Source organism: Anomaloglossus baeobatrachus, chromosome 5 (assembly GCF_048569485.1).
Source record: "Anomaloglossus baeobatrachus isolate aAnoBae1 chromosome 5, aAnoBae1.hap1, whole genome shotgun sequence".
NCBI lineage: Eukaryota > Metazoa > Chordata > Amphibia > Anura > Aromobatidae > Anomaloglossus > Anomaloglossus baeobatrachus.
In genome coordinates, this window is record NC_134357.1 from 506,297,735 (window position 1) to 506,323,322 (window position 25,588).

Below are 25,588 nucleotides of genomic sequence, written 5' to 3' on the forward strand. Positions count from 1 at the left end.
TGTTCTTCATCATGGGCTTAAATTTTGGATCCTTTTTGTTACCTAGAAGTTTCCTCACAACATCTTTAAAAGAATCCCAAGCCTTTTTTTCAACAGCTTTCATTTTTGTTTTCAACACTTTCTTCATGAGTTTCAAAATATCCAGATCCACAAAAATGCCTTCCTTCAGTTTTGCTTTGGACAGTCTCTTAACCCCTTAACGACCCTTGATGCACTGGGTACATCATGGTGACATGGTGCTAAACGACTCATGACGTACCCAGTATGTCATGGCGAAATCGCGGCCCGGAGCCCCGGTGAGTGCAATCGGTTCACACAAACCTTAGATTCGGGTAGGAGGGGACTTCTGCCTGACCTCAAGAGGGGTGGTGCCTCCTCCCCCGACCTACGGAGGCTGTGATTGGCTGACGAACACCGCTCAGCCAATCACAGCCACTGTAATGTTTCAGCCATTGAAAATGGCTAAAACATTGAAATACAGCCATATCAGTGCAGCTGTAGCACTGATTATTGGCTGGAGCTGGGTGATCGGTGCTTCACCCGCCACCAGCTCTGATTGGAGATCGGCCTTGTGACCGATCTCTCCAATCACCGTGGATCTGGGGCCAGTGACCACTCCCCTCCGATTTACTCCGTCCGTGGAAGCCGAGGGGAGCGATCCCTGCAAGTGCCCTGGTAAGTCCCTGCCCCCAATCCGCTGCAACTGCCGCCGATCCCCCAATCCGCTGTCACCGCCGCCGATCCACCCCGGACGATCACCTGATCCGCTGGCACCGCCACCGATCCACCGCTGATCTCCTCTATCTGCTGCAGCCGCCTCCATCTGCCACCGCTCTCTCCCATCAGCCGCTGCCCTCCTCCGTGAGCTGCTGCCCGCCCTCTCCCATCCTCATCTGCTGCCCCCTCCACCATCTCCCACCCTGTGCGATCTGCTGCCCACCTCCGCCATCTCACCTTCCCGATCTGCTGCCCGCTGTCCGCCATCTCACCTTCCCGATCTGCTGCCCGCTGTCCGCAATCTCACCTTCCCGATCTGTTGCCCGCTGTCCGCTATCTCACCTTCCCAATCTGCTGCCCGCCCTCCACCATCTCACCTTCCCGATCTGCTGCCCGCTCTCCACCATCTCACCCTCCCTGATCTGCTGCCCGCTCTCCACCATCTCACCCTCTCCGATCTGCTGCCCCCTCCCTCATCTCAGCCTCCCCGATCTGCTGCCCGCTCTCCCTCATCAGCTGCTGCCCCCCTCCCTGATTTGCTTCCCCCCTCCCTGATCTGCTGCCCCGTTTCTCACCCTCCCTGATCTGCTGCCTGCTCTCTCCCATCCTCTTCATCTGAAGCCCCCTCCCCCACCTCTCACCCTCCCTGATCTGCTGCCCCCTCCACCACCTCTCACCCTGATCTGCTGCCCGCCCTCTTCCATCTGCCACGCCCTCTCCCATCCTCCACCACTCTTCCATCTGCCGCGCCCTCTCTCATCCTCCGCCACGCCCTCTCTCATCCTCCATCCATCCTTTTTTTCATCCCACCTAGCCCCCCCCTTTCTGCAGCACACCAGTGCGTGCGTCCTGATTTGTTTTTCTGTAAACTAAGAAAGAAATACAAATAAACTTAGTTTATGGCCAGTAAAATTATACTGTAGTAATCGGCAACTACAGTATTTTTTACTGAATATTGTAAAGGTCAGCCCAGTGCCACACAAGAGAGCGATGCACGAGTCTCACATCGCATCAACCGGCACGGTCGCTCTCTTCCAGACAGGAGTGTGCGGCTGTGCCGGATGATGCAATGCGAGATTCGTGCATCGCTCTCACATGTGGCACTTGCCATAGTGTCAGTTGCAGGCGCTCATTATTATTTTTTTTTTTTTTCACTGACGTCCGTATTTTTTATTTCGCCAAACTAATTTTTTTGTATGGGGGGGTCCAGTTTCCAAAATGGGGTCACATGTGGGGGAGCTCCATTGTTTAGGCACCTCAGGGGGTGTCCAAATGCAACATGGCGTCTGCTAATAATTCCAACCAATTTTGCTGTGAAATGGCGCTCCTTCTCTTCTGAGCCCAACCGTGCGCCCAAACAATTGATTTCCACCAAATATGAGGTATCTGCGTACTCAGGAGAAAATGGACAATACATTTTATGGTGATTTTTTTCCTGATACCCTTGTGAAAAAAGAGCTACCTAGTTGAAGCAACAGTTTTGTGGTAATTTTTTTTTTTTTCTTTTCACGACTCAACGTTATAAACTTCTGTAAAGCCCCCAGGGGTTCAAAGTGCACATCAAACATCTAGAAAAATTATTTGAGGGCTCTAGTTTCCAAAATGGGGTCACTTGTGGGGGAGCTCCATTGTTTAGGCACCTCAGGGGGTCTTCAAACCCGACATGGCATCCGCTAATGAGTGCAGCTAATTTTGCACTCAAAAATTCAATTGGCGCACCTTGCCTTCCGAGCCCTGCCATGTGCCCAAACATTTGATTTCCACCACATATGGGGTATCTACGTACTCAGGAGAAAATGCACAATACATTTTTTGGTGCATTTTTCCTGATACCCTTGTGAAAATGCTAAATTTTATGGCTAAAGTAACATTTTTGTGTAAAAAAGTAAAATTTTCATTTTTTCCTTCTACATTGCTTTGGTTGCTGTGAAGCTCCTAAAGGGTTAATAAACTTCTTAGATGTGGTTTTGAGCAGAGTGAGGGGTGCAGATTTTAGAATGGGGTCACTTTTGGGTATTTTCTGTCGCCTAGGTTTCTCAAATCACTCCAAATGTGATGTGGTACCTAAAAAATGTTTTTTTGTAAATTTTATTGGGAAATGAGAAATTGCTGATGAACTTTGAACCCTTCTAACTTCCTAACGAAAAAAAAAATTGTTTCAAAAATTGCGCTGGTGTAAAGCAGGCATGTGGGAAATGTTGCCATATGAGGGCTTGTTTTTTGCGGGACAAGTTGTACTTTTAAATGAAACCATAAGTTTTACCATATGGTGTACTGGAAAACAGCAAAAAAATTCCAAGTGTGGAAAAACTGCAAAAAAAGTGTGATGGCACAATAGTTTTTGGGATGTTTTATTCACGGTGTTTACTATATGGTAAAACTGATGTTGGTGTGATGCCTGAGGTCGGTGCGAGTTTGTATACACCAAACATGTATAGGTTTACTTGTATCTAAGGGGTTAAAAAAAATTCACAAGCTTGTCCAATAAAAGTGGCGTACGTTTTGCGCCATTTTCCGAAACCTGTAGCGTTCTCATTTTTTGGGATCTATGGCTCAGTGACGGCTTATTTTTTGTGTCTTGAGCTGACATTTTTAATGCCACCATTTTTGCGCAGATGCTACATTTTGATCACCTGTTATTGCATTTTGCGCAAAACTTGCGGCGACCAAAAAACGTAATTTTGACGTTTGGAATTTTTTTGCCACTACGCCGTTTACCAATCAGATTAATTGATTTTATATTTTGATAGATCGGGCATTTCTGAACGTGGGAATACCAAATATGTGTATACAGTGCCTACAAGTAGTATTCAACCCCCTGCAGATTTAGCAGGTTTACACATTCGGAATTAACTTGGCATTGTGACATTTGGACTGTAGATCAGCCTGGAAGTGTGAAATGCACTGCAGCAAAAAAGAACGTTATTTATTTTTTTATTTTTTTTTTTTAAATTGTGAAAAGTTTATTCAGAGGGTCATTTATTATTCAACCCCTCAAACCACAAGAATTCTGTTTGTTTCCCCTAAAGTATTAAGAAGTATTTCAGGCACAAAGAACAATGAGCTTCACATGTTTGGATTAATTATCTCTTTTTCCAGCCTTTTCTGACTAATTAAGACCCTCCCCAAACTTGTGAACAGCACTCATACTTGGTCAACATGGGAAAGACAAAGGAGCATTCCAAGGCCATCAGAGACAAGATCGTGGAGGGTCACAAGGCTGGCAAGGGGTACAAAACCCTTTCCAAGGAGTTGGGCCTACCTGTCTCCACTGTTGGGAGCATCATCTGGAAGCGGAAGGCTTATGGAACTACTGTTAGCCTTCCACGGCCTGGACAGCCTTTGAAAGTTTCCACCCGTGCCGAGGCCAGGCTTGTCCGAAGAGTCAAGGCTAACCCAAGGACAACAAGGAAGGAGCTCCGGGAAGATCTCATGGCAGTGGGGACATTGGTTTCAGTCAATACCATAAGTAACGTACTCCACCACAATGGTCTCCGTTCCAGACGAGCCCGTAAGGTAACTTTACTTTCAAAGCGTCATGTCAAAGGCTCGTCTACAGTTTTCTCATGATCACTTGGAGGACTCTGAGACAGACTGGTTCAAGGTTCTCTGGTCTGATGAGACCAAGATCGAGATCTTTAGTGCCAACCACACACGTGACGTTTAGAGACTGGATGGCACTGCATACGACCCCAAGAATACCATCCCTACAGTCAAGCATGGTGGTGGCAGCATCATGCTGTGGGGCTGTTTCTCAGCCAAGGGGCTTGGCTATCTGGTCCGCATCCATGGGAAGATGGATAGCACGGCCTACCTGGAGATTTTGGCCAAGAACCTCCGCTCCTCCATCAAGGATCTTAAGATGGGTCGTCATTTCATCTTCCAACAAGACAACGACCCAAAGCACACAGCCAAGAAAACCAAGGCCTGGTTCAAGAGGGAAAAAATCAAGGTGTTGCAGTGGCCTAGTCAGTCTCCTGACCTTAACCCAATTGAAAACTTGTGGAAGGAGCTCAAGATTAAAGTCCACATGAGACACCCAAAGAACCTAGATAACTTGGAGAAGATCTGCATGGAGGAGTGGGCCAAGATAACTCCAGAGACCTGTGCCAGCCTGATCAGGTCTTATAAAAGACGATTATTAGCTGTAATTGCAAACAAGGGTTATTCCACAAAATATTAAACCTAGGGGTTGAATAATAATTGACCCACACTTTTATGTTGAAAATTTATTAAAATTTAACTGAGCAACATAACTTGTTGGTTTGTAAGATTTATGCATCTGTTAATAAATCCTGCTCTTGTTTGAAGTTTGCAGGCTCTAACTTATTTGCATCTTATCAAACCTGCTAAATCTGCAGGGGGTTGAATACTACTTGTAGGCACTGTATTTTTATATTTTTTAACCCTTTAATTTTCAATGGGGTGAAAGGGGGGTGATTTGAACTTTTCAGGTTCTATTTTTTTTATTTTTTAAATCTTTTTTTTCCTTTTTATTTTTAATTTTACTAGTCCCTCTAAGGGGCTATAGCGATCAGCAATCCGATCGCTCTGCCCTATCTGCTGATCACAGCTATACAGCTGTAAACAGCAGATTTGATCACTTCCTGATTCATTCGGCTCCGGGCCGAGTGAAAACGAAAGTGACTCGTCATAGCTATAGGCGTCATCACATGACCCTGTGCTACCATGGCAACCATCGAAAGTCACGTGATCACTCACGTGACTTCCGGTGGGGGCGGAGGTAAGTGACAATCATGGTCACGCGTATATACATCTCACTGCCAGACTTTGGCAGCGAGATGTAAGGGGTTAATGTTACGGGTGGAATGCGATTCCACTCATAACATGCATGCACACATGTCAACTGTTGAACACAGCTGATATGTGCGCGGATCGCCGCATCCTGCCCGCGGCAGGGGGCGGGGCTTAACGTCACACGTTACATGTCGGATATATCTGTCAAAGGTGGTGAAGGGGTTAAACTTTCCGCAACTATGTTCTTGAGTCCAGGTTGCAAAGATGTTCTTGTTGGCCAACTTTTTTTTGGCTCCAGTGATTAATCCTAGCCCGGCTGTCCCATTCACACAAAAAACAAAGATCCTATGCAATATGAAAGTTCTCTGCTCCCCAACGCTCATTTCATCAAGTGATGAAGTAGGACGAAACGAGCATTGGGGGATGGAGGACTCACACTACGCTACGTGCCCATCTAAGTTTGACCATTATCTGATTTATTTTCACATGTATATCTATTACCTGCCATACTGCACTTTATATAGGATTACCTTGTGGCCTATTGCTATAGGCTATTATTAGGTACAGCTACACATGGATTCATTATGCCATGTTCTGATATTACTTTACACTATCAGCAGAGCACCTTATAGTATAATATAGATATTATAGTATAATATATTATATTTACACACATATTGGTCAGCTTGCATGTTTCTTTTTAGTGTATTAGTTGAAATGTCCCTCATTTAAGTTACTACAGCACTGGCTTTTTATATTGAACATTTTATCCTAACAATTAATCTATAACTTGTGGTATTTATTATACTACACATGTTTGTGTCAATTAATTTATCTAATACATTTTATGGGCATTTCATAACTTAGTGTTTCTAGGCCTTTTTATGCCTGCTTTTCTCCTTTGTATTTTTTTCTGGAAAAAAAACTGCACACGATTTAATTTTTTCAATATTTTTACTGAGTTCAGGGATCAATAGTACATAAAAATCACCTCTTATTCTTCAAACAATTTTACCTTTGCAGACGTGTTATAATTTAAAGAGAATCTAATCATGTCATTTTTTAGTATAACACTAATGGTATCCTGAAATAGGGCACGGGCAGCTCTTTCAGGATATCTACTGTTTCTTGCTGTAGCTTCTCCAATTGTCTCTTGCTGGCTAGTCAAGCGGATCTAAATTCAAAACTAAATTTGCCCTGCTTCAGACCCCATAATTCCACCCAACTCTAAAGGCCACTTTATACACAGAGATAAATCTGCGGCAGGTCTGTTGTTGCAGTGAAATTGTGGACAATCAGTGCCAGGTTTGTGGCTGAGTACAAATGGAACAATATGTCCATGATTTCACTACAACCACAGATCTGCCAAAGATTTATCTCTGTGTGTAAAGTGGTTTTAAGAGGCAGCGTCAGTGATAGAAATTGACAGTGAAAATTTTTACTATCACTGCCGAGAGGTGGGAGCGTTTATGGGCGTAGGGTGCAATGCATATTCAGGTTCGATTTACATAAACTTGACTAGCCAGAATGGGACACTGAATTCTTTGGCGCTTACAGCAAGACAACCAAAGAAGGTAAAGCAATAAAAATTGCATATCCTGAAAGGGCTGCCCAAGCTCTATTTCAAAATAATGCTTTTGTACTAGAAAATCACCAAACAGATTTCCTTTAATGCTCTAAATTGTATTCCCTTTTCTTTTTCAGACTTTACCATAACTTGTATTTTTTCTGTCAATAAAACAGTTAAAAAAAAGAAAATGGCTTCTTTCCTGAGTAAGTTTTCAGATGTTTAAGACTTGCTTTCCTATTAAAACACTTTCCACAATTTGAGCATGAAAATGGCTTCTCCCCTGTGTGAGTTCTCTGATGTCTGACAAGATCTGATTTCAATTTAAAACATATTTCACATTCTGAACATGAAAATGGTTTCTCCCCTGTGTGACTTTTTTGATGTATAACAATATTTGATTTCTCTGCAAAACATTTCCCACATTCTGAGCATGAATATGGCTTCTCTGTGTTACTTTTCTGATGTGTAACAAGTCTTGATTTAGTTCGGCAATATTTCCCACATTCTAAACATAAAAATGGTTTCTACCCCGTGTGAGTTAAATGATGTCTAACAAGACTGTATTTTTCTGTAAAACATTTTCCACATTTAAAGCATGAAAATGGCTTCTTCCCTGTGTGAGTTCTCTGATGTTTAACAAGCTGATGTTTTACTGTAAAACATTTCCCACATTCTGAACATGAATATGGCTTTTGCCCTGTGTGAATTCTTTGATGCACAATTAAAACTGATTTTTGTTTAAAAGATTTTCCACATTCAGAGCATGAAAACGCCTTGTTACTTGAGTGACTTATCTGATGTTTTACTAGATTTGATTTATCTGCAAAACATTTCCCACATTCCAAGCAAGAAAATGGCTTCTCCCCTGTGTGAATTCTCTGATGTTTAACAAGATGTGTTTTTTGGTTAAAATATTTCCCACATTCTGAGCATGAAAATGGCTTCTCTCCTGTGTGACTTCTCTGATGTGTAGCAAGATCAAATTTTGTGCCATAACATTTCCCACATTCTGAACATGAAAAAGGTTTATCTCCTGTGTGAGTTCTCTGATGTTGAACAAAATTTGATTTCTGTGGAAAACATTTTCCACATTCTGAACAAGAAAATGGTTTATACCCTATGTGATATCTCAGATGTTTAGCAAGATTTGATTTATTTGTAAAATATTTATCACATTCTGAACAAGAAAATGGTGTCTCCCCTTTGTGATTTTTTTGATGTGTAACAAAACTTGATTTCTCTGTAAAACATTTTCCACATTCTGAACAGGAAAATGAATTCTCCCCTGTGTGAATTCTCAAATGTTTAACAAGACTAGATTTCTTACTATAATGTTTTCCACATTCTGAACATGAATATGGCTTCTCTCCTGTATGAGTTCTCTGATGAGTAATAAGATATGATATTTCTGTAAAACATTTATTACATTCTGAACATGGATATGTCTTTTTACCCATGTGAATTCTCTGATGCCTAATTAAAACTGATTGTTGTTTGAACAATATCCCACATTTGGAGCATGAAAATGGCCTCTCCCCTGTGTGAATTTTCTGATGAGTTACAAGTTTGGATTTCTCACTATAACATTTCCCACATTCTGAACATGAAGACAGCCTTTTTCCTGTGTGAATTTTCAGATGTGTAACAAGATTTGTTTTCCGATTAAAACATTTCCCACATTCTGAACATGAAAATGACTTCTTTCCTGTGTGACTTCTCTGATGTGTTACAAGTCTTGATTTAGTATTGTAATATTTTCCGCATTCTGAACATGAATATGGTTTCTCCCCTTTGTAAGCTATTTCATGTTCAACAGGCCTTCTGTGACTTTTGTTTTGTATATTTGTCTTTGATGAAGCACAAAAAAGGACCTGTTGAAACGGATTTGATGACAGATTTTTTCTGAGAAGGTCTTGAGGTGTATCTGGTATGACATCTTTTTCACATATATCTGGTGTAACACCAAGATTTTCTGCTGAAAAATGTGAGAATATCAGACGTCCTTCTGAGCTCCTGCTGCAGTCATCTGCCAAGAAGAAAAAAATGATTTTAGTATTTTTCAGTAACTGTTTTGGAAATATATTATTTTATTATATTCTTTGATAGCATTTCCATGCAAATGGGATAATTGCAAATTTAATTATTGACAAACTAGGACAATAGAGCACACTAGCGCAAACAAAGCTGGAGACAGGAGACAGCACTGACAAGTTCTTCTTTCAAGTGAGAAGGATGCAGATGGAAGGCCATTTACTGCTACGTAGCTTTAGGGGCCAAATATAGTATATGTATGCATTTCAGTATTTTGGGGCAATTCCAAATGTTTGAAGACATGCCACCAGAAATGACCATTCTACTGAGTCAAATGCCTTCATTGCATCAAGAAAAGCTAATGCCCAGCTATTCTCCGCCTGTAGTGAACTGTATTGGACTACCTATTGTACCCTTCTAATATTTATGGAAATGTCCTTGCCCGGCATAAACCCCATTTGGTCTGGATGTATTAAATCTAGAATCCCTTTTTTGAGTCTCATAGCTAGAATCTTAGTGAATTTTTTATAATCAACGTTTACTAAAGAAGAAATAGGAGGGCAAGATCTGTAATCCATAGATCATTCCCTTCTTTTTATAATAATGCTAGAAGGTGGGGAATTAAATGTGGGGAATTAGCTTTTCCAGGGAGCATGATAGAGTGATCGCAACAGCTAAATAGGTTTGCTGACTCTCTCTTAGAGTAGAGAACTGTAAATCTGCTAAGTACGAAAGGCAATCATCTATATTAACAGGCCACGTGGATTTGTATAAACTGTCATAATATGCTAGGGAACAATGAGTAATGCCCTTTGCAGATGTTACTATCGAGACACCCATAGCTCTGATCTTGAGAATAGCATTATACATATTATGTTTACGAGCCACAAAAGCCAATAGTTTGCTAGATTGAGTCCCCAGTTGAAAATAATACTGACAAGAAAAAACTACTTAAGGTACACTTAGACTTAGTATCAGTATGTTGTGCAGAAAGGCCTTGAAACTGCAACAACCTCACTTTAATTGCCTCTGTGGATTTGATATATACAGCATGTACCTTCTTGCTCCCCTAAGTTAGACTTTATATCCATGTCCTCTCTCAAAGATACTTTCTTTATATATGAAAAAGTAGAGGACAAGCAACCTCTAAGATATATCTTAAGTGTATCCCAAAGTAAATTAATGTCTATGGAAGTTTCATGTACAGCTACAAAACATTGCAATTGATCAGGAATTTTATCGCTGGGGCCTATAACCATCGTCCAAAAGGGATTACCGTATATGCCGGCGTATAAGACGACTGGGCGTATAAGACGACCCCCAACTTCTGCCCTAAACTTACCCCTCTCAAACACTCTGCACCCCTTCACATGCTTCTGTCACAGTCTGCAGCCCTCATATGCCCCTCACCCTGCAGCTCCCCTCACCCTCATGTCCCCTCTTTTCTTATTACCAGTCATGTGTCCAAATCTCCTTCAGGATTCAGTTCTCTTGCTTTCTGCCCGGCATCCTGTGTCTCCTCCCACACAGTCACATGGGCGTGACATCATCGCAGGTCCTGCAGGATGGAGATTCCGTCTGCTGTGCAGGTCAGGACTAGCACTCCTGCAGCTCAGACATGGCTGGTGGCCTCTCCAGGTCAGGGGCCCCTCTACTGACACTGGGCTCCCCTGACTCACAGGTCGGCCACTACACAGCGGCACTACACATAGACGCAGAGCGGCTGCCGGGCCCCTATGTGTACTAGTGCCGCTGTGTAGTGGCCGGCCTGTGAGTCAGGGGAGCACAGTGTCAGTAGAGGGGCGGCTCACTTCTCGTTCCCCCCGCTGATCCGGTCTCCTCGGCGCGTCCTCCATTGCTGTCGCTCGCTGACCTCTCAGCAGGCGCGCAGTGATGACGTCACCGCGCTCGCTGCAGAGCTGTCAGAAGAACGCCGACAGTCACAGTGGGGAGAATGATAAGAGAGAGAGCGCGCCGCTCACTCTCTCATCATTGCTCTCAATTGTATTGGCACCTGCGATGCCGATGCAATTGAAAGCTCGATCCTCGGCGGGGGGCGGTGACAGCGCGGCCACCGGGCCCCCCTGAGTAGCGGTGCGCCACTCCTGCCACCGCGAGTGTGCCCCCCCCGGCAGCTGACCGGGTTTGCCGGGTGCTGGCGCCGGCATATATATCCGGCGTATAAGACTACCCCCCACTGTAGCCATTATTTTAAGGGGGTAAAAAGTCGTCTTATACGCCAGTATATACGGTAAGTTTCCAGGAAAACTTATGTTCTATTTGGTTCAAGGAAGCACAAGTATTGCGGGGCTGTGGTCTGAAATCCCTCTGCTTCCATCCACAGTCAAAAATATAATCTATGTGGGATAAAGTATGCCAAGCAAAGGAGTGGCAAGTGAATTCTAGAGTATCAAGGAGGGAAACTCTCCATAACTCCACCCAGCCATTACCCTCCATATATGTCGACAAAGTGGTAGAAAAGGGTCTAGTCACAGGGGTTGTTCATCCTAATCTAAATCTATCCAAATTATAATTCATAGTCAAAATTAAAATCTCCCATACATATAATATGAGCATCAGGATAGCTTAAGGAGAAGCTCACCATACATTTAATTATTTCTGAATTAGCTGGGGGAGGATTATATAATCACATTAATACATACTCTTTAGAATTTATTACTGCATATGTAAAAACAAAATGGCCTTCTGGATCTCTGCATGTAACCTAATCTTTGCACCTTACTGATTTGTGTACTAGCAATGAGACTCTTCTAGACTAGCTGATGAGGATAGAGTGTGCGGATCATTGTACATAGGGTTTCTTCAACCACCTAGCTGAGTCTAAAGCAAGATGCCACTGTAGTGGCATAACTCACACCCATCAGAAAATATTGATCCAGTCCGTCCCTAACTTTCGTATAATTTCTGGCAAGGTGCACAGAGGCGTGTGTTACTGAGAAGATGTACCAAATTCACTAAGTTTCACTCACGTCTTAATAAATTCAAACATATACCCCACAGCACCCATTCATGAAAACTGGTTTGCACGCTACCAGCCTTAATAAATCAGCCTCTAAAACTTAAATCGTAACATCCATTTAAAAAATTAATTGTGAACAGACTCCAATAGAAAAAATGTAACATCTAGCTATAATTATTCTACAATCCAGTAGAACCTGTGACTTTTCTGAATTTAGTAGTCACTACTCACCTGTGCGGTTATCTGTAGAAATCCCCTCTTTACACTGCTCATCACCCCTCACATATGTCTCTGTAGCATTAATATGGGGCAGATCTTCACCCTGAAACAAATATTGTAGAAGTCACAGATAGATAGAGATGTGTGAATGATCAAAATCCAACCTATTGGTTCCTTTTTCCAACCAGCAGTCTCCATAACCAGAAAATTGTGAGAAGATGAAGACAACATCTAATGTCTATAATCAGCTTTATCCTGTCATCTCCACCATGTTTAAAACACACTGAATGGCCATATTATTGGAGATACCCATCTAGGAGAACATTGGGCCTTCATTGGCCTTCAAAACTGCAGGAATTCATCATGTCACTGGTTCCTAAAGGTTTTCAGATTGTTCCCCAGGAATACTGTGACATAAAGCTTTACTTGTGATGCTGCAGGATATACTGGTATTATAGGACTCTGATGCAAAGTACTGTCCTTATATGGTTAATACTAAGGTCTATAGAATTAGGCAGTCCGGCAGTTGAACGTTACAGAGGGTCAGCCCTGCAGTTGGAGGAGTTTTGGGAGATGTTTCTAGGTGGTTCACTTTATATACAGTATAACAAACTGTAATTGTGATGCACGTTTCCTATGTGGGGCTCTGCAAAGTTAGGTTGTGTCACCATCTACTGCTCATTGTTGGCACTTGAGACATAATACTAGGTATGCAAAAAAATCTGGAAGAAGGGGAGAGGTTTAAGTCGATAAAGAGGCCCCTGGGTGCTGTAAGGGTGCGTGCCCCATGATCAGTGTTTGCAGCGTATTGGACATAGCATGCTTCAGCTGCGTTCAAAACACTGCGTTGTACAGTACATGCATAGTGGACGGGATTTCTAAAGATCCTGTGCCCACTGTGTTTGTTTTTTCCCGCAGCAAACATTGACCTGCAGTGTGTCTTTCCAGGCCGCAGCATGTTAATTGTTTGCTGCGGATTCGCATGCGTCCTCCATAGGGAGAACACAAGCGAGACGACAGCGTACTGAACCCTGATTGTGAGTACAAGCAGCTGTGGTCTCCTGCATTTTCTTGCGGAGGAGACTAACAGCCCGGCAGGTCAGGACTTGCTGCATCCAGGACGCAGTGAGTGATTGTGGGCACATACCCTTAAGGGTGCTTTACACGCTGCAACATCGCTAACGATATATTGTCGAGGTCACGTCGTTAGTGACGCACATCTGGCGCCATTAGTGACATCACAGAGTGTGACACCAAGGAGCGACGATCAACGATCGCAAAATCGTTCAAAAACGATGATCATTGACACGTCGCTCCTTTCCTTAATGTCATTGCTGCTGCAGGTACGATGTTGTTCGTCGTTCCTGCGGCATCACACATCGCTACGTGTGACACCGCAGGAACGACGAACATCTCCTTACCTGCGTCCACCGGCAATGCGGAACGAAGGAGATGGGTGGGATGTTCCGGCCGCTCATCTCCGCCCCTCCGCTTCTATTAGACGGCTGCCGCATGACGTCGCTGTAACGCCGCACGAACCGCGCCCTTAGAAAGGAGGCGGTTCGCCGGCCAGAGTGATGTCGCAGGGCAGGTAAGTCCGTGTGATGGGTGTAAGCGATGTTGTGCGCCACGGGCAGCGATGTGCCCATGTCGCACAACAGACGGGGGCGGGTATGCTTGCTAGCAATATCAGTACCGATATCGCAGCGCGTAAAGTACCTTTTAGTGTTGACTTGTGGATTGAAAGTTGAAGACAGAAGAAGTGAAAGACAAAGAAACAAAAAGAAGGCTGGACCAGGGTATGTGACAAGGAAGAATGAGGGTAGTGTGCTTCTAAACTGACTATTGATAAGTGGCCAAAAAATAGAAGCAGAGCTGGCATGACTTGTGACCAGATCAGAGACCCAGTAAACAGGTAGAAAGAGCAACTAGAGTGGATCTAACTAGGAGGTCCAGAAAGGTAACCAACTGTTTATGGTGGCCTCTATACTTGTCATGTCAGGGCGATCCAGTTCTATAAAATACGAAGGTAAACCTTGAGGGGTTAGAGATAAAGAGTGACATACGTGGCGTAACTCTAAATGTAGTAGTTCAAATCCATAAATATTTATTATAAAATGTGCATGAATTGCACTCACCTTATTGCAAGTTGGATCAAGCTCATAGATCCCTTAGGATCAACCTCCACAATCTCCGTCCTGATCTGCTGCTCACCAGGATTTGATACACTGTGAAACACCTCCACCCGAGGATCACAGGAAATCACTAAATTAAAGTGCTTGAAAATCCTTCAAACCCAAAAAGATGGCGCTAATCTCCAGATATATTATCACAGAAGAAGTTTTATTTGGCCGAAACGCGTTGTGATATATTTTTTAATAGCCAAATAAAACTTCTGCCATAATATATCTGGAGATCAGCGCCATCTTTTTGGATTTGAAGGATTTTCAAGCACTTTAATTTACAGCACTATAAAATGCTTTCTTCATTTGTAGTCCATTAAAATATCATAAGAAGAGAATACAAAAAATGTCCATATGGGTTTCCACGTTTCGAGGTATACACTTCTTAATCATAACTCTATGATTAAGAGGTGTATACCTCAAAACACGGAAACCCATATGGCCATTTTTGTATTCTCTTCCTATAATATTTTAATGGACTACAAATAAAGTAAGCATTTTATAGTGCCAAGTCGCCTGTTTTTCATTTTTTGAACTCCATGGGGTTTCTGCTCCAGAGCATTTACACAGGTGACCTGGATTTGTTTTTTCTTTTTCAGAGGCTAAGTATAACTCTGATTTGGAGTTTACAAAAATCTAGATAGCCAATCCAGAATACATACTGAATAAAGAAGGTGGAGTGCATGGAAAAGGAGTCAAAGAAAGTAGTATCATGAAAGATTGAGGGCCAGTGAAAACTACTGGATGAAACTGCTGAAAATTGTAAAAGTTGTGTGCCTCGGTTGGAAACAGAATAATATATTTACAAGTCATGTATTTTCAATTCGTCTTGTCTCTTTCCCGCTCTATACAGACATATACTGTATATATTATATAAAGTGGTGTGAAAAGTGTTTGCCCGTTCCTGATTTCTTATTCTTTTGCATGTTTGTCACACTTAAATGTTTCAGATCACCAAACAAATTGAAATATTAGACAACGATAACAAAAGTAATAATAAAATGTAGTTTATAAATGGTCTTTATTATTAAGGAAAAAAGAAATCCAACCTACAGGGCCCTGTGTGAAAAAGTGATTGCCCTCACCCCTTAAAACATGAATTAACTGTGGTTTATCACATCTTTGGGAAGCTGAATTCAATTTCCTTGGCCACACTGAGTTGCTGTTTCTTCTTTGATTCTGCCTCACAAAAAGTGGAATAGAAAGTGATCCAAAACTATTATGTGGCCCAAAATGGGACCAATAAAAACTCCAATTCATCCCGCAAAAAACAAGCCCTCACATGACTCTGTTGGCAGAAAAATATAAAACTATATCCTTCAAACGTCAGTGATGCAAAAAACCTTTCTTTTGTACAAAGCATTTTTAGTGTGATAGTCGTCAAACCTAAAAGAACGATATAAACCTGGTATCGCTGTAATCAGTCTGACCTGATGAATAAAGCCGCCGAATCACTTATCCCGTAAGGTGAAAGGCATAAAAATTAAGTAAAGAAAGCCAATTCTTCAACCACTGTTGATTTGTTCATTCTGCCTCTAAAAGATTGTGGTACGGTGCGGTTCTTATTTATCCTGCTCTCTACGCTCAGTGCTTGCACCGGGATTATGTGTAAGTGTACATGCCCACAATCAGGAATATCAGTGTTTTGGATGCAGTGTGTTTTTGCTGCGTCCAAACTTCTGTGTTGTACAGTAATAATTCACAGAATATGGATACGGAGTTACAGTACCTACAAGTAGAATTCAACCCCCTGCAGATTTAGCAGGTTTACACATTCGGAATTAACTTGGCATTGTGACATTTGGACTGTAGATCAGCCTGGAAGTGTGAAATGCACTGCAGCAAAAAAGAATGTTAATTTTTTTTTTTTTTTAAAATTGTGAAAAGTTTATTCAGAGGGTCATTTATTATTCAACCCCTCAAACCACCAGAATTCTGTTTGGTTCCCCTAAAGTATTAAGAAGTATTTCAGGCACAAAGAACAATGAGCTTCACATGTTTGGATTAATTATCTCTTTTTCCAGCCTTTTCTGACTAATTAAGACCCTCCCCAAACTTGTGAACAGCACTCATACTTGGAATGCTCCTTTGTCTTTCACATGTTGACCAAGGCCATCAGAGACAAGATCGTGGAGGGTCACAAGGCTGGCAAGGGGTACAAAACCCTTTCCAAGGAGTTGGGCCTACCTGTCTCCACTGTTGGGAGCATCATCCGGAAGTGGAAGGCTTATGGAACTACTGTTAGCCTTCCACGGCCTGGACAGCCTTTGAAAGTTTCCACCCGTGCCGAGGCCAGGCTTGTCCAAAGAGTCAAGGCTAACCCAAGGACAACAAGGAAGGAGCTCCGGGAAGATCTCATGGCAGTGGGGACATTGGTTTCAGTCAATACCTTAAGTAACGTACTCCACCGCAATGGTCTCCGTTCCAGACGAGCTCGTAAGGTACCTTTACTTTCAAAGCGTCATGTCAAGGCTCGTCTACAGTTTGCTCATGATCACTTGGAGGACTCTGAGACAGACTGGTTCAAGGTTCTCTGGTCTGATGAGACCAAGATCGAGATCTTTGGTGCCAACCACACACGTGACGTTTGGAGACTGGATGGCACTGCATACGACCCCAAGAATACCATCCCTACAGTCAAGCATGGTGGTGGCAGCATCATGCTGTGAGGCTGTTTCTCAGCCATGGGGCCTGGCCATCTGGTCCGCATCCATGGGAAGATGGATAGCACGGCCTACCTGGAGATTTTGGCCAAGAACCTCTGCTCCTCCATCAAAGATCTTAAGATGGGTCGACATTTCATCTTCCAACAAGACAACGACCCAAAGCACACAGCCAAGAAAACCAAGGCCTGGTTCAAGAGGGAAAAAATCAAGGTGTTGCAGTGGCCTAGTCAGTCTCCTGACCTTAACCCAATTGAAAACTTGTGGAAGGAGCTCAAGATTAAAGTCCACATGAGACACCCAAAGAACCTAGATAACTTGGAGAAGATCTGCATGGAGGAGTGGGCCAAGATAACTCCAGAGACCTGTGCCAGCCTGATCAGGTCTTATAAAAGACGATTATTAGCTGTAATTGCAAACAAGGGTTATTCCACAAAATATTAAACCTAGGGGTTGAATAATAATTGACCCACACTTTTATGTTGAAAATGTATTAAAATTTAACTGAGCAACATAACTTGTTGGTTGGTAAGATTTATGCATCTGTTAATAAATCCTGCTCTTGTTTGAAGTTTGCAGGCTCTAACTTATTTGCATCTTATCAAACCTGCTAAATCTGCAGGGGGTTGAATACTACTTGTAGGCACTGTATTTTGTCTCATTTAGGATTCACAGAAAAAAAAGATACAAAAAAAAATAAAATATAGCTTTGCTGAAAAAAATATTAAAAGAAGCACTGCCTGGATGTCTACATAGACTACACTAAGATAAAAGTGGCTCTTAATATTGGTAACAATAGAAATAGAAAGAAAGAAGGAACTAGTTGTGTAGGAGGTTTACACGATTACGGGGAAAAGAAGGGCAAGAGGAGGGAAAAACACTAAAAATTCTCGCGTTACCCTAAGATAATTACATCGGTGCTAGGGGACAGTAAAGTTCCCAGAAATGGTCCTAAAATCCCCCCTGCTACTATGTAGACAACTACCTACAGAAACCTAGTACATCCTCTCAGATGTCCATACAAAAAAGAGAATTTTGTTTACTTACCGTAAATTCTTTTTCTTATAATTCCGTCTTGGGAGACCCAGACCTTGGGTGTTTAGCGTCTGCCTCCGGAGGACACACAAAGTACTACACCTAAAAGTGTAGCTCCTCCCTCTGAGCTTATACACCCCATGGTGAGCCAGTCCCAGCCAGTTTAGTGCAAAAGCTGAAGGAGAATAGCCACCCACAAGTAGAACAGAGCAAGAGCCGGAACAACCGGAGACTTTGTGCACGACAGCAGCCGGTGAAAACACGCGGAACAAGGAAATTGCCAACAGGCAACAGGGAGGGTGCTGGGTCTCCCAAGACGGAACTATAAGAAAAAGAATTTACGGTAAGTAAACAAAATTCTCTTTTTCTTTATCGTTCCTTTGGGAGACCCAGACCTTGGGACGTTCCAAAGCAGTCCCTGGGTGGGAATAAACAGAAAAACTAAGAAGTAGGCAAAACCTAACTTCACAAATGGGCGACCGCCGCCTGAAGGATGCGTCTGCCCAAGCTCGCATCTGCCGAAGCATGAGCATGCACTTGGTAGTGCTTCGAGAAGGTATGCAGGCTAGCCCAAGTGGCAGCCTGACAAACTTGTTGAGCCGTAGCCTGGTGCCTAAAAGCCCGAGAGGCACGACAGTTCTGGTCGAGTGTGCTTTGATCCCCGGCGGGGGAGGCGCCTGCGTTCTCTGGTAGGCGTCCGAAATGGTCGACCTAATCCAACGGGCTAAGGTCGACTTAGAAGCAGGGATGCCCTTGCGCCGACCTGTGGTTAGCACAAAAAGAGAGGTGCACCGCCTAAGCGCAGCGGTGCTTGACACATAGATCCGGAGAGCACGCACCAGATCTAGAGTATGTAGAGCTTTTTCAAAGCGATGAACAGGGACCGGACAGAAGGAAGGTAAGGTAATGTCCTGGTTAAGGTGGAAGGGAGAGACCATCTTAGGAAGAAAGTCCGGAGTCGGACAGAGAACCACCTTGTCTTGATGAAAGACTAAAAAAGGTGACTCCGAGGAGAGCGCAGCCAAATCAGAGACTCTCCTGAGAGAAGTTATGGCAACCAGAAAGGCCACTTTCTGTGAAAGACGATACAAAGAAACCTCCCTAAGAGGCTCAAAGGGGGGTTTCTGCAAGACTGTGAGAACCAAGTTAAGGTCCCAGGGGTCCAAGGGCCGCCAGTAAGGCGGAATGATGTGAGATGCGCCCTGCATGAAGGTGCGGACCTGAGCCAGTCGAGCGAGACGCCGCTGGAACAAAACTGACAGAGCCGAAACTTGTCCCTTGAGAGAGTTGAGGGACAGTCCTAGCTGCAGACCGGACTGTAGAAAAGACAGAAGAGTCGGCAAGGAGAATGGCCAAGGAGGATGGCCGGTAGAGCGACACCAGGACAGGACATTTTTCCAAGTCCTGTGATAGATCTTGGCGGAGGAAGACTTGCGCGCCTGAGTCATAGTGGAGATGACTTCAGGGGGGATACCAGAAGCCGTCAAAATCCAGGACTCAAGAGCCACGCTGTCAATTTGAGGGCCGCAGAATTCGGGCGGAAAAACGGACCTTGCGAGAGTAGATCTGGACGGTCCGGGAGATGCCACGGCATCTCTACGGAAAGATGGAGCAGATCCGGATACCAAGCTCGCCTGGGCCAGTCCGGTGCAATGAGGATGACTCGACGACCCTCCATTCTGATCTTGCGCAGGACTCTGGGCAAGAGAGCTAGAGGGGGAAACACGTAGGACAGACGAAACTGGGACCACTCCTGAACCAGAGCGTCCGCGGCGAAGGCCTGAGGATCGTGGGAGCGAACCACGTAAACAGGAACTTTGTTGTTGTGACGGGATGCCATTAAGTCCACGTCCGGAGTGTCCCATTTGCGGCAGATCGACTGAAATACTGCCGGGTGCAGGGACCACTCGCCACCGTCCACGCTTTGACGGCTGAGATAATCTGCCTCCCAGTTGTTCACGCCTGGGATGTGGACTGCGGATATGGTGGACCTGGAGTCTTCCGCCCATTGAAGAATGCGTTGTACCTCCATCATTGCCAGGCGGCTGCGTGTCCCGCCTTGATGATTGATGTAGGCAACTGCTGTCGCGTTGTCTGACTGGACTCGAATGTGCCTGCCCGCCAGCAGGTGGTGAAATGCTAGGAGAGCTAGAAACACGGCTCTGGTTTCCAGCACATTGATTGAAAGGGCTGACTCGGACGGAGTCCAAGTGCCCTGTGCTCTGTGGTGGAGACATACCGCCGGATAGACTGGCATCCGTGGTGAGAATCACCCAGGACGGGGGTCAGGAAGGAGCGCCCTTGGGACAGGGAGAGGGGCTGAAGCCACCACTGAAGAGAGCTCCTGGTCCGTGGCGACAGAGTCACTAACTTGTGTAAGGAGGAAGGCCGCTTGTCCCAACAGCGGAGAATGTCCAGCTGCAGGGGGCGCAGATGGAACTGGGCAAAGGAAACAGCCTCCATGGACGCCACCATTTGACCCAGCACCTGCATCAGACGCCTGAGGGTATAACGGCGGGGCCTCAGGAGAGAGCGCACCGCCAACTGGAGTGACAGCTGTTTGTTTAAGGGCAACTTCACAAGTGCCGGCAAAGTCTTGAACTGCATCCCTAGGTACGTGAGACTCTGGGTCGGAGTCAGAGTGGATTTGGGAAGATTGACAAGCCACCCGAATTGGGCTAGAGTGGCGAGAGTGAGCGAGACACTCCGCTGACAGTCTGCGCTGGATTGAGCCTTGACTAGAAGGTCGTCCAGGTAAGGGAGCACTGCCAACCCCTGGAGGTGCAGAACCGCAATCACTGCTGCCATGACCTTGGTGAATACCCGAGGGGCCATGGCTAACCTGAAAGGGAGAGCCACGAATTGGAAATGATCTTCTCCTATTGCAAAACGTAGCCAACGCTGGTGTGAAACTGCAATTGGCACATGTAGATAGGCATCTCTGATGTCGATGGACGCCAGAAAATCCCCTTGGGTCATTGAGGCAATGACTGATCGCAGAGACTCCATGCGAAAGTGCCGCACCCAAACATGCTTGTTGAGAAGCTTGAGATCCAGGATGGGCCGGAAGGTTCCGTCCTTTTTGGGAACTAGGAAGAGGTTTGAGTAAAAACCTCTGAACCGTTCCCGGGCGGGAACTGGTACAATTACTCCGTTGGCCTGCAAGGCTGCCACGGCCTGTGAGAAGGCGGCGGCCTTGGAGCAGGGGGGAGTTAAGAGAAAAAATCTGTTTGGCGGGCTTGGAAGAGAATTCTATCCTGTAGCCGTGAGAGATGATATCTCTCACCCACTGATCGGAGACTTGTTAAAACCAAGCGTCGCCAAAGTGGGAGAGCCTGCCACCGACTAAGGACGTTGCTGGAGCGGGCAGAGAGTCACGAGGAGGCTGCCTTAGTGGCAGAACCTCCTGCGGTCTTCTGTGGACGCGCTTTTGGGCGCCAGTTGGATTTCTGGTCCTTAGCTGAGTTAGCGGACGAGGCGGAGGGCTTAGAGGACGACCAGTTGGAGGAACGAAAGGAACGAAACCTCGACTGAGTCTTACCCTGGGCAGGTTTCCTGGTCTTGGTTTGTGGCATGGAAGTACTCTTCCCGCCAGTAGCTTCTTTAATAATTTCATCCAGCTGTTCACCAAACAGCCGTGAACCAGCAAAAGGGAGCCCAGCAAGGTACGTCTTTGAAGAAGCATCTGCCTTCCACTCTCGAAGCCACAAGATCCTGCGGATAACGAGGGAATTAGACGAAGCCACCGCAGTGCGGTGAGAAGCCTCTAGCATGGCAGACATGGCATAAGATGAAAAAGCTGAAGCTTGAGAAGTTAAGGCAACCATCTCGGGCATAGATTCCCTGGTGAGGGAATGCATCTCCTCTAGAGAAGCAGAGATGGCTTTGAGAGCCCACACTGCTGCAAAAGTTGGGGAAAACGCGGCCCCCGCCGCTTCATACACGGATTTGGCCAGAAGGTCAATCTGACGGTCAGTGGAATCCTTAAGGGAAGTGCCATCAGCCACCGACACAACGGTCCGGGCTGAGAGCCTAGACACCGGAGGGTCTACCTTTGGGGAGTGAGCCCACTCCTTGACCACCTCAGGTGGAAAGGGAAAACGGTCATCAGAACCACGCTTTGGGAAGCGTTTGTCAGGACAGGCCCTGGGTTTGGTCACAGCGGTCTGAAAACTGGAGTGGTTAAAGAACACACTCTTTACTCTCTTAGGTGAGGTAAACTGGTGCTTTTCTGCCAGAGAGGGTTGCTCCTCTGATACTGGCGGATTGAGATCCAGTACAGAATTAATGGAAGCAATCAAGTCACTAAGATCTGAGTCACCCTCGGAAAGATCAATGGGGCACATGGAGTTAGCCTCCGAGCCCCCTGTAAAGGCATCCTCCTCATCTTGCGAGTCAGCTCTTGAATCAGAGCCGCGGGATGAGGAGGGAGAGGAAACCCTGCGGCTCCTCTTAGGAGGACGGGGTCTGTGCCCTGATGATGAATCCTCTGTGAGCTCCGGTGGACGGAGGTCAGAGGATAGGGATCCTAAAGGACCCTTAGCATTAGAGGCACCCTGTGAGGAGGGCTGATGCATATTCATCAAAGTCCTGGACAGAAGTCACATGGACTCAGCAAAAGACTGGGAGATAGACCTAGAGAAGGACTCTACCCAGGCTGGGGGTTCAGCCACAGGTGCAGAAGCAGCCAGAGAGACCACTGGGGGTGAGGCTCCAGGCTGTGGCACCTCCAAGTTAGAGCAGACATCACAATGTGGATAGGTGCTCGGTTCAGGCAGCAGGAGCTTACATGCAGCGCATACAGTATAAAGCTTTGGAGCCTTGCTCCTCGTGTGATACATGCTGCTGGAGTGGGGACAGCTTCTACAAAGAGAATGAACCCCAGGGAGTATATACAGACGTTCACAACCAGAGACCGGCTGTGGCTTACCAGACCGCTGGAAGCGGTGTTGTGTGCCCTCCAGATCCCGAAGCCCGGACCTCCAATGCACAGCACCTCAGCAGGGATGCAGAGTGCAGGATGGCCCAGCGCAGAGTGAACCCTGTCCAAGAAAATGGCCGCCGGAGCGAAGAGAGGGGGCGGGACGAGGGCGTCCCTGTAGGAAAGCGGGATCTGGAGGGCCATAGAGACCTGCAGGGGAGGAGTCACGCACAAGCAGTGGGGAGTGTCCCTCCCCTGTGCAGGACGGCCGCCGAGAGGAGCCGTGCCTGTCCCTCTGCATGAGTGACATGCGAGGGAATGGCCGCCGGTAACAGAAACTAGGCCTCCGGCGAAGCCGGGGCCTAAATTTGAGCAGCGAGGCCAACGCGCAGGCACCATCGGCGTGGTTCTCGGGCGAAAGCCAGAGAACCCGCCGGAAATGCCAAAATAAATACAGCAAACACACTCTCCCCATACAATAAAGGACAGGGACCCTCAACATATGAACGTCTCAGGTACTTAGCTGCTGAGACGCAGGGCCAGGTCCCTGGGGATGAGTGCTCCGGTCCAGCAGAGTCCTAAAGGGCTATGGACGGAGACCAGTGTCCAGCCAGGCATGGAGACCGCGCTGGCTCCCACTTCAAGCCAGAGCCCAGGAGGGATGGTGAAGGAGCACGGCATGTAAGGCTCCAGCCTTGGAAATCAACCTTACAACACCACCGACACAGTGGGGTGAGAAGGGACATGCCGGGAGTCCAGACGTGGACCCGCACTTCTTCAATCTCTTTCCAAAAAGCAAAAAATCATGAGAATGCATGTGTGGATGTATGCCTCCTGAACACAAAGCGATAAACTGGCTGGGACTGGCTCACCAGGGGGTGTATAAGCTCAGAGGGAGGAGCTACACTTTTAGGTGTAGTACTTTGTGTGTCCTCCGGAGGCAGAAGCTAAACATTCAAGGTCTGGGTCTCCCAAAGGAACGATAAAGAAATATCCTTATAGTCCAGTCAGTACCGTTCATTCTCTCTGGCTTTTCCAGTCATCAACTTCCTAAAATGATAATGGTTTTCTCCTACCAAGGATTCTAGAGAAAAGGAAAGTGGACACCAGAGATAACCCAGAGTAATCCCACCTTTGGATATTGTCCAATACAATCCAGAACATACAGCAAAATACCATGGGGAATGCAGAACCCGACGTGTTTCCTCTCTGGCGGTAAGAGGTTCATCAGGGGTTTCTATTTTAAATTACTCTACTAGTTGATTTGGTTGCCTGAAAATTCAGTTTGACCCAATTTGGTTAATATATAGACATAAAAACAGTACTTCTGTTTAATGCACCTACAGGGTAGTTCTTTATGTGGTCTGTAAGTCAAAAAGTAATTAATTGAACTAATACACCAACATTTCCATATGGACTCCCCAATTAATAGTCACACTGTGATGTATAGCTATTGGGTGCCCGTCCAGGTTGAAGCTGGGATCATACATTCATATTCATTGTAATTCTAACTGTAAGAATGTGAGGACCTCTTCCATGCTATAATAGTAGCTTACGATGCACGCCTCATTAGTGGTTCAGTATTTCCGTGCGCCTTTTCCACTCTAAGGCTATGTGCGCACGTGTGCGCTCTGCACGGCACCTAAAAGGTGTGCTTCAGAGCGCAGCTGAAAAGCTCCGTTCTGAAGCGCATGGTGCCGGCGAGAACGTGCGCTCTGCCTGCAGCTCCTGCCATAGACAGAGCAGGGGCTGCCGGCAAAGTGCACGTAAGAAGTGACATGTCACTTCTTGAACGCAGCGCTTCGGGCAGCAGCCGAAGCGCTGCGCTCTAAGACGCCACGTGCGCACGGCCCCTGCACAATCTCCATAGACTGTGCAGGGGACGCAGGACGCATGCAGTTACGCTGCGCTACAAAGCGCAGCGTAACTGCATGAATTACGCACACGTGCGCACATAGCCTCAAACTGATGAGGGATTAATGTATGTATGTGGTTAGTTAGTATCCCAAGGCTTATGTACCATATCACAATCTAGACTTTATGGTTGTTCTGTAGTAAAGAACTACTCACAAATCCTGGGCTAAAAGTCCACAGTCCATCCACAGTGGTGCAGATCCGTTCCACTCATCAGTGTGAGAGTGAGAGTGGAAAAGGTGCACGGAAATACTGAACCATTAATGAGTACACAATAAATTTTATGGTGCATTTGTGACGCCCTGGACTAGCCAGGTAGTCACAGACAGGCCCTTGCACAAACACCCGTCCCCTAACAAGGTAACAGCAGCCAACCTAAAAACCCTGAGTCACCCCTCTCAGATCTTAACGTTCACACCAAGGGGCGGAGCCAGGCGGTTGGCCACGCTCACCGAGGAGTTCGGATAGCTTGAGGCGGGAAAACACAACAGATCTGTTAGGAGGGAGAGGAGAGTGGAGTGGAGTAGGTGGAAGGAGTAAGCGTCTCTCAGGGATCTGGGTCGTAGCCCGGATACCCTGTGGCCAGGAGGCAGACGG

General features: G+C 45.7%; 1 protein-coding gene across 1 annotated transcript in view; it reads right to left on the bottom strand.

Moving 5' to 3' along the window:
- The window catches only part of LOC142312848 (uncharacterized), a 57,376-nt gene that overhangs the window by 21,242 nt on the left and 10,546 nt on the right, over positions 1-25,588 (bottom strand). The window contains 2 exon segments of the mRNA XM_075351836.1: positions 7,225-9,071; positions 12,288-12,378. Of these exon segments, the coding sequence (XP_075207951.1) occupies positions 7,225-9,071; positions 12,288-12,378 (1,938 nt within the window).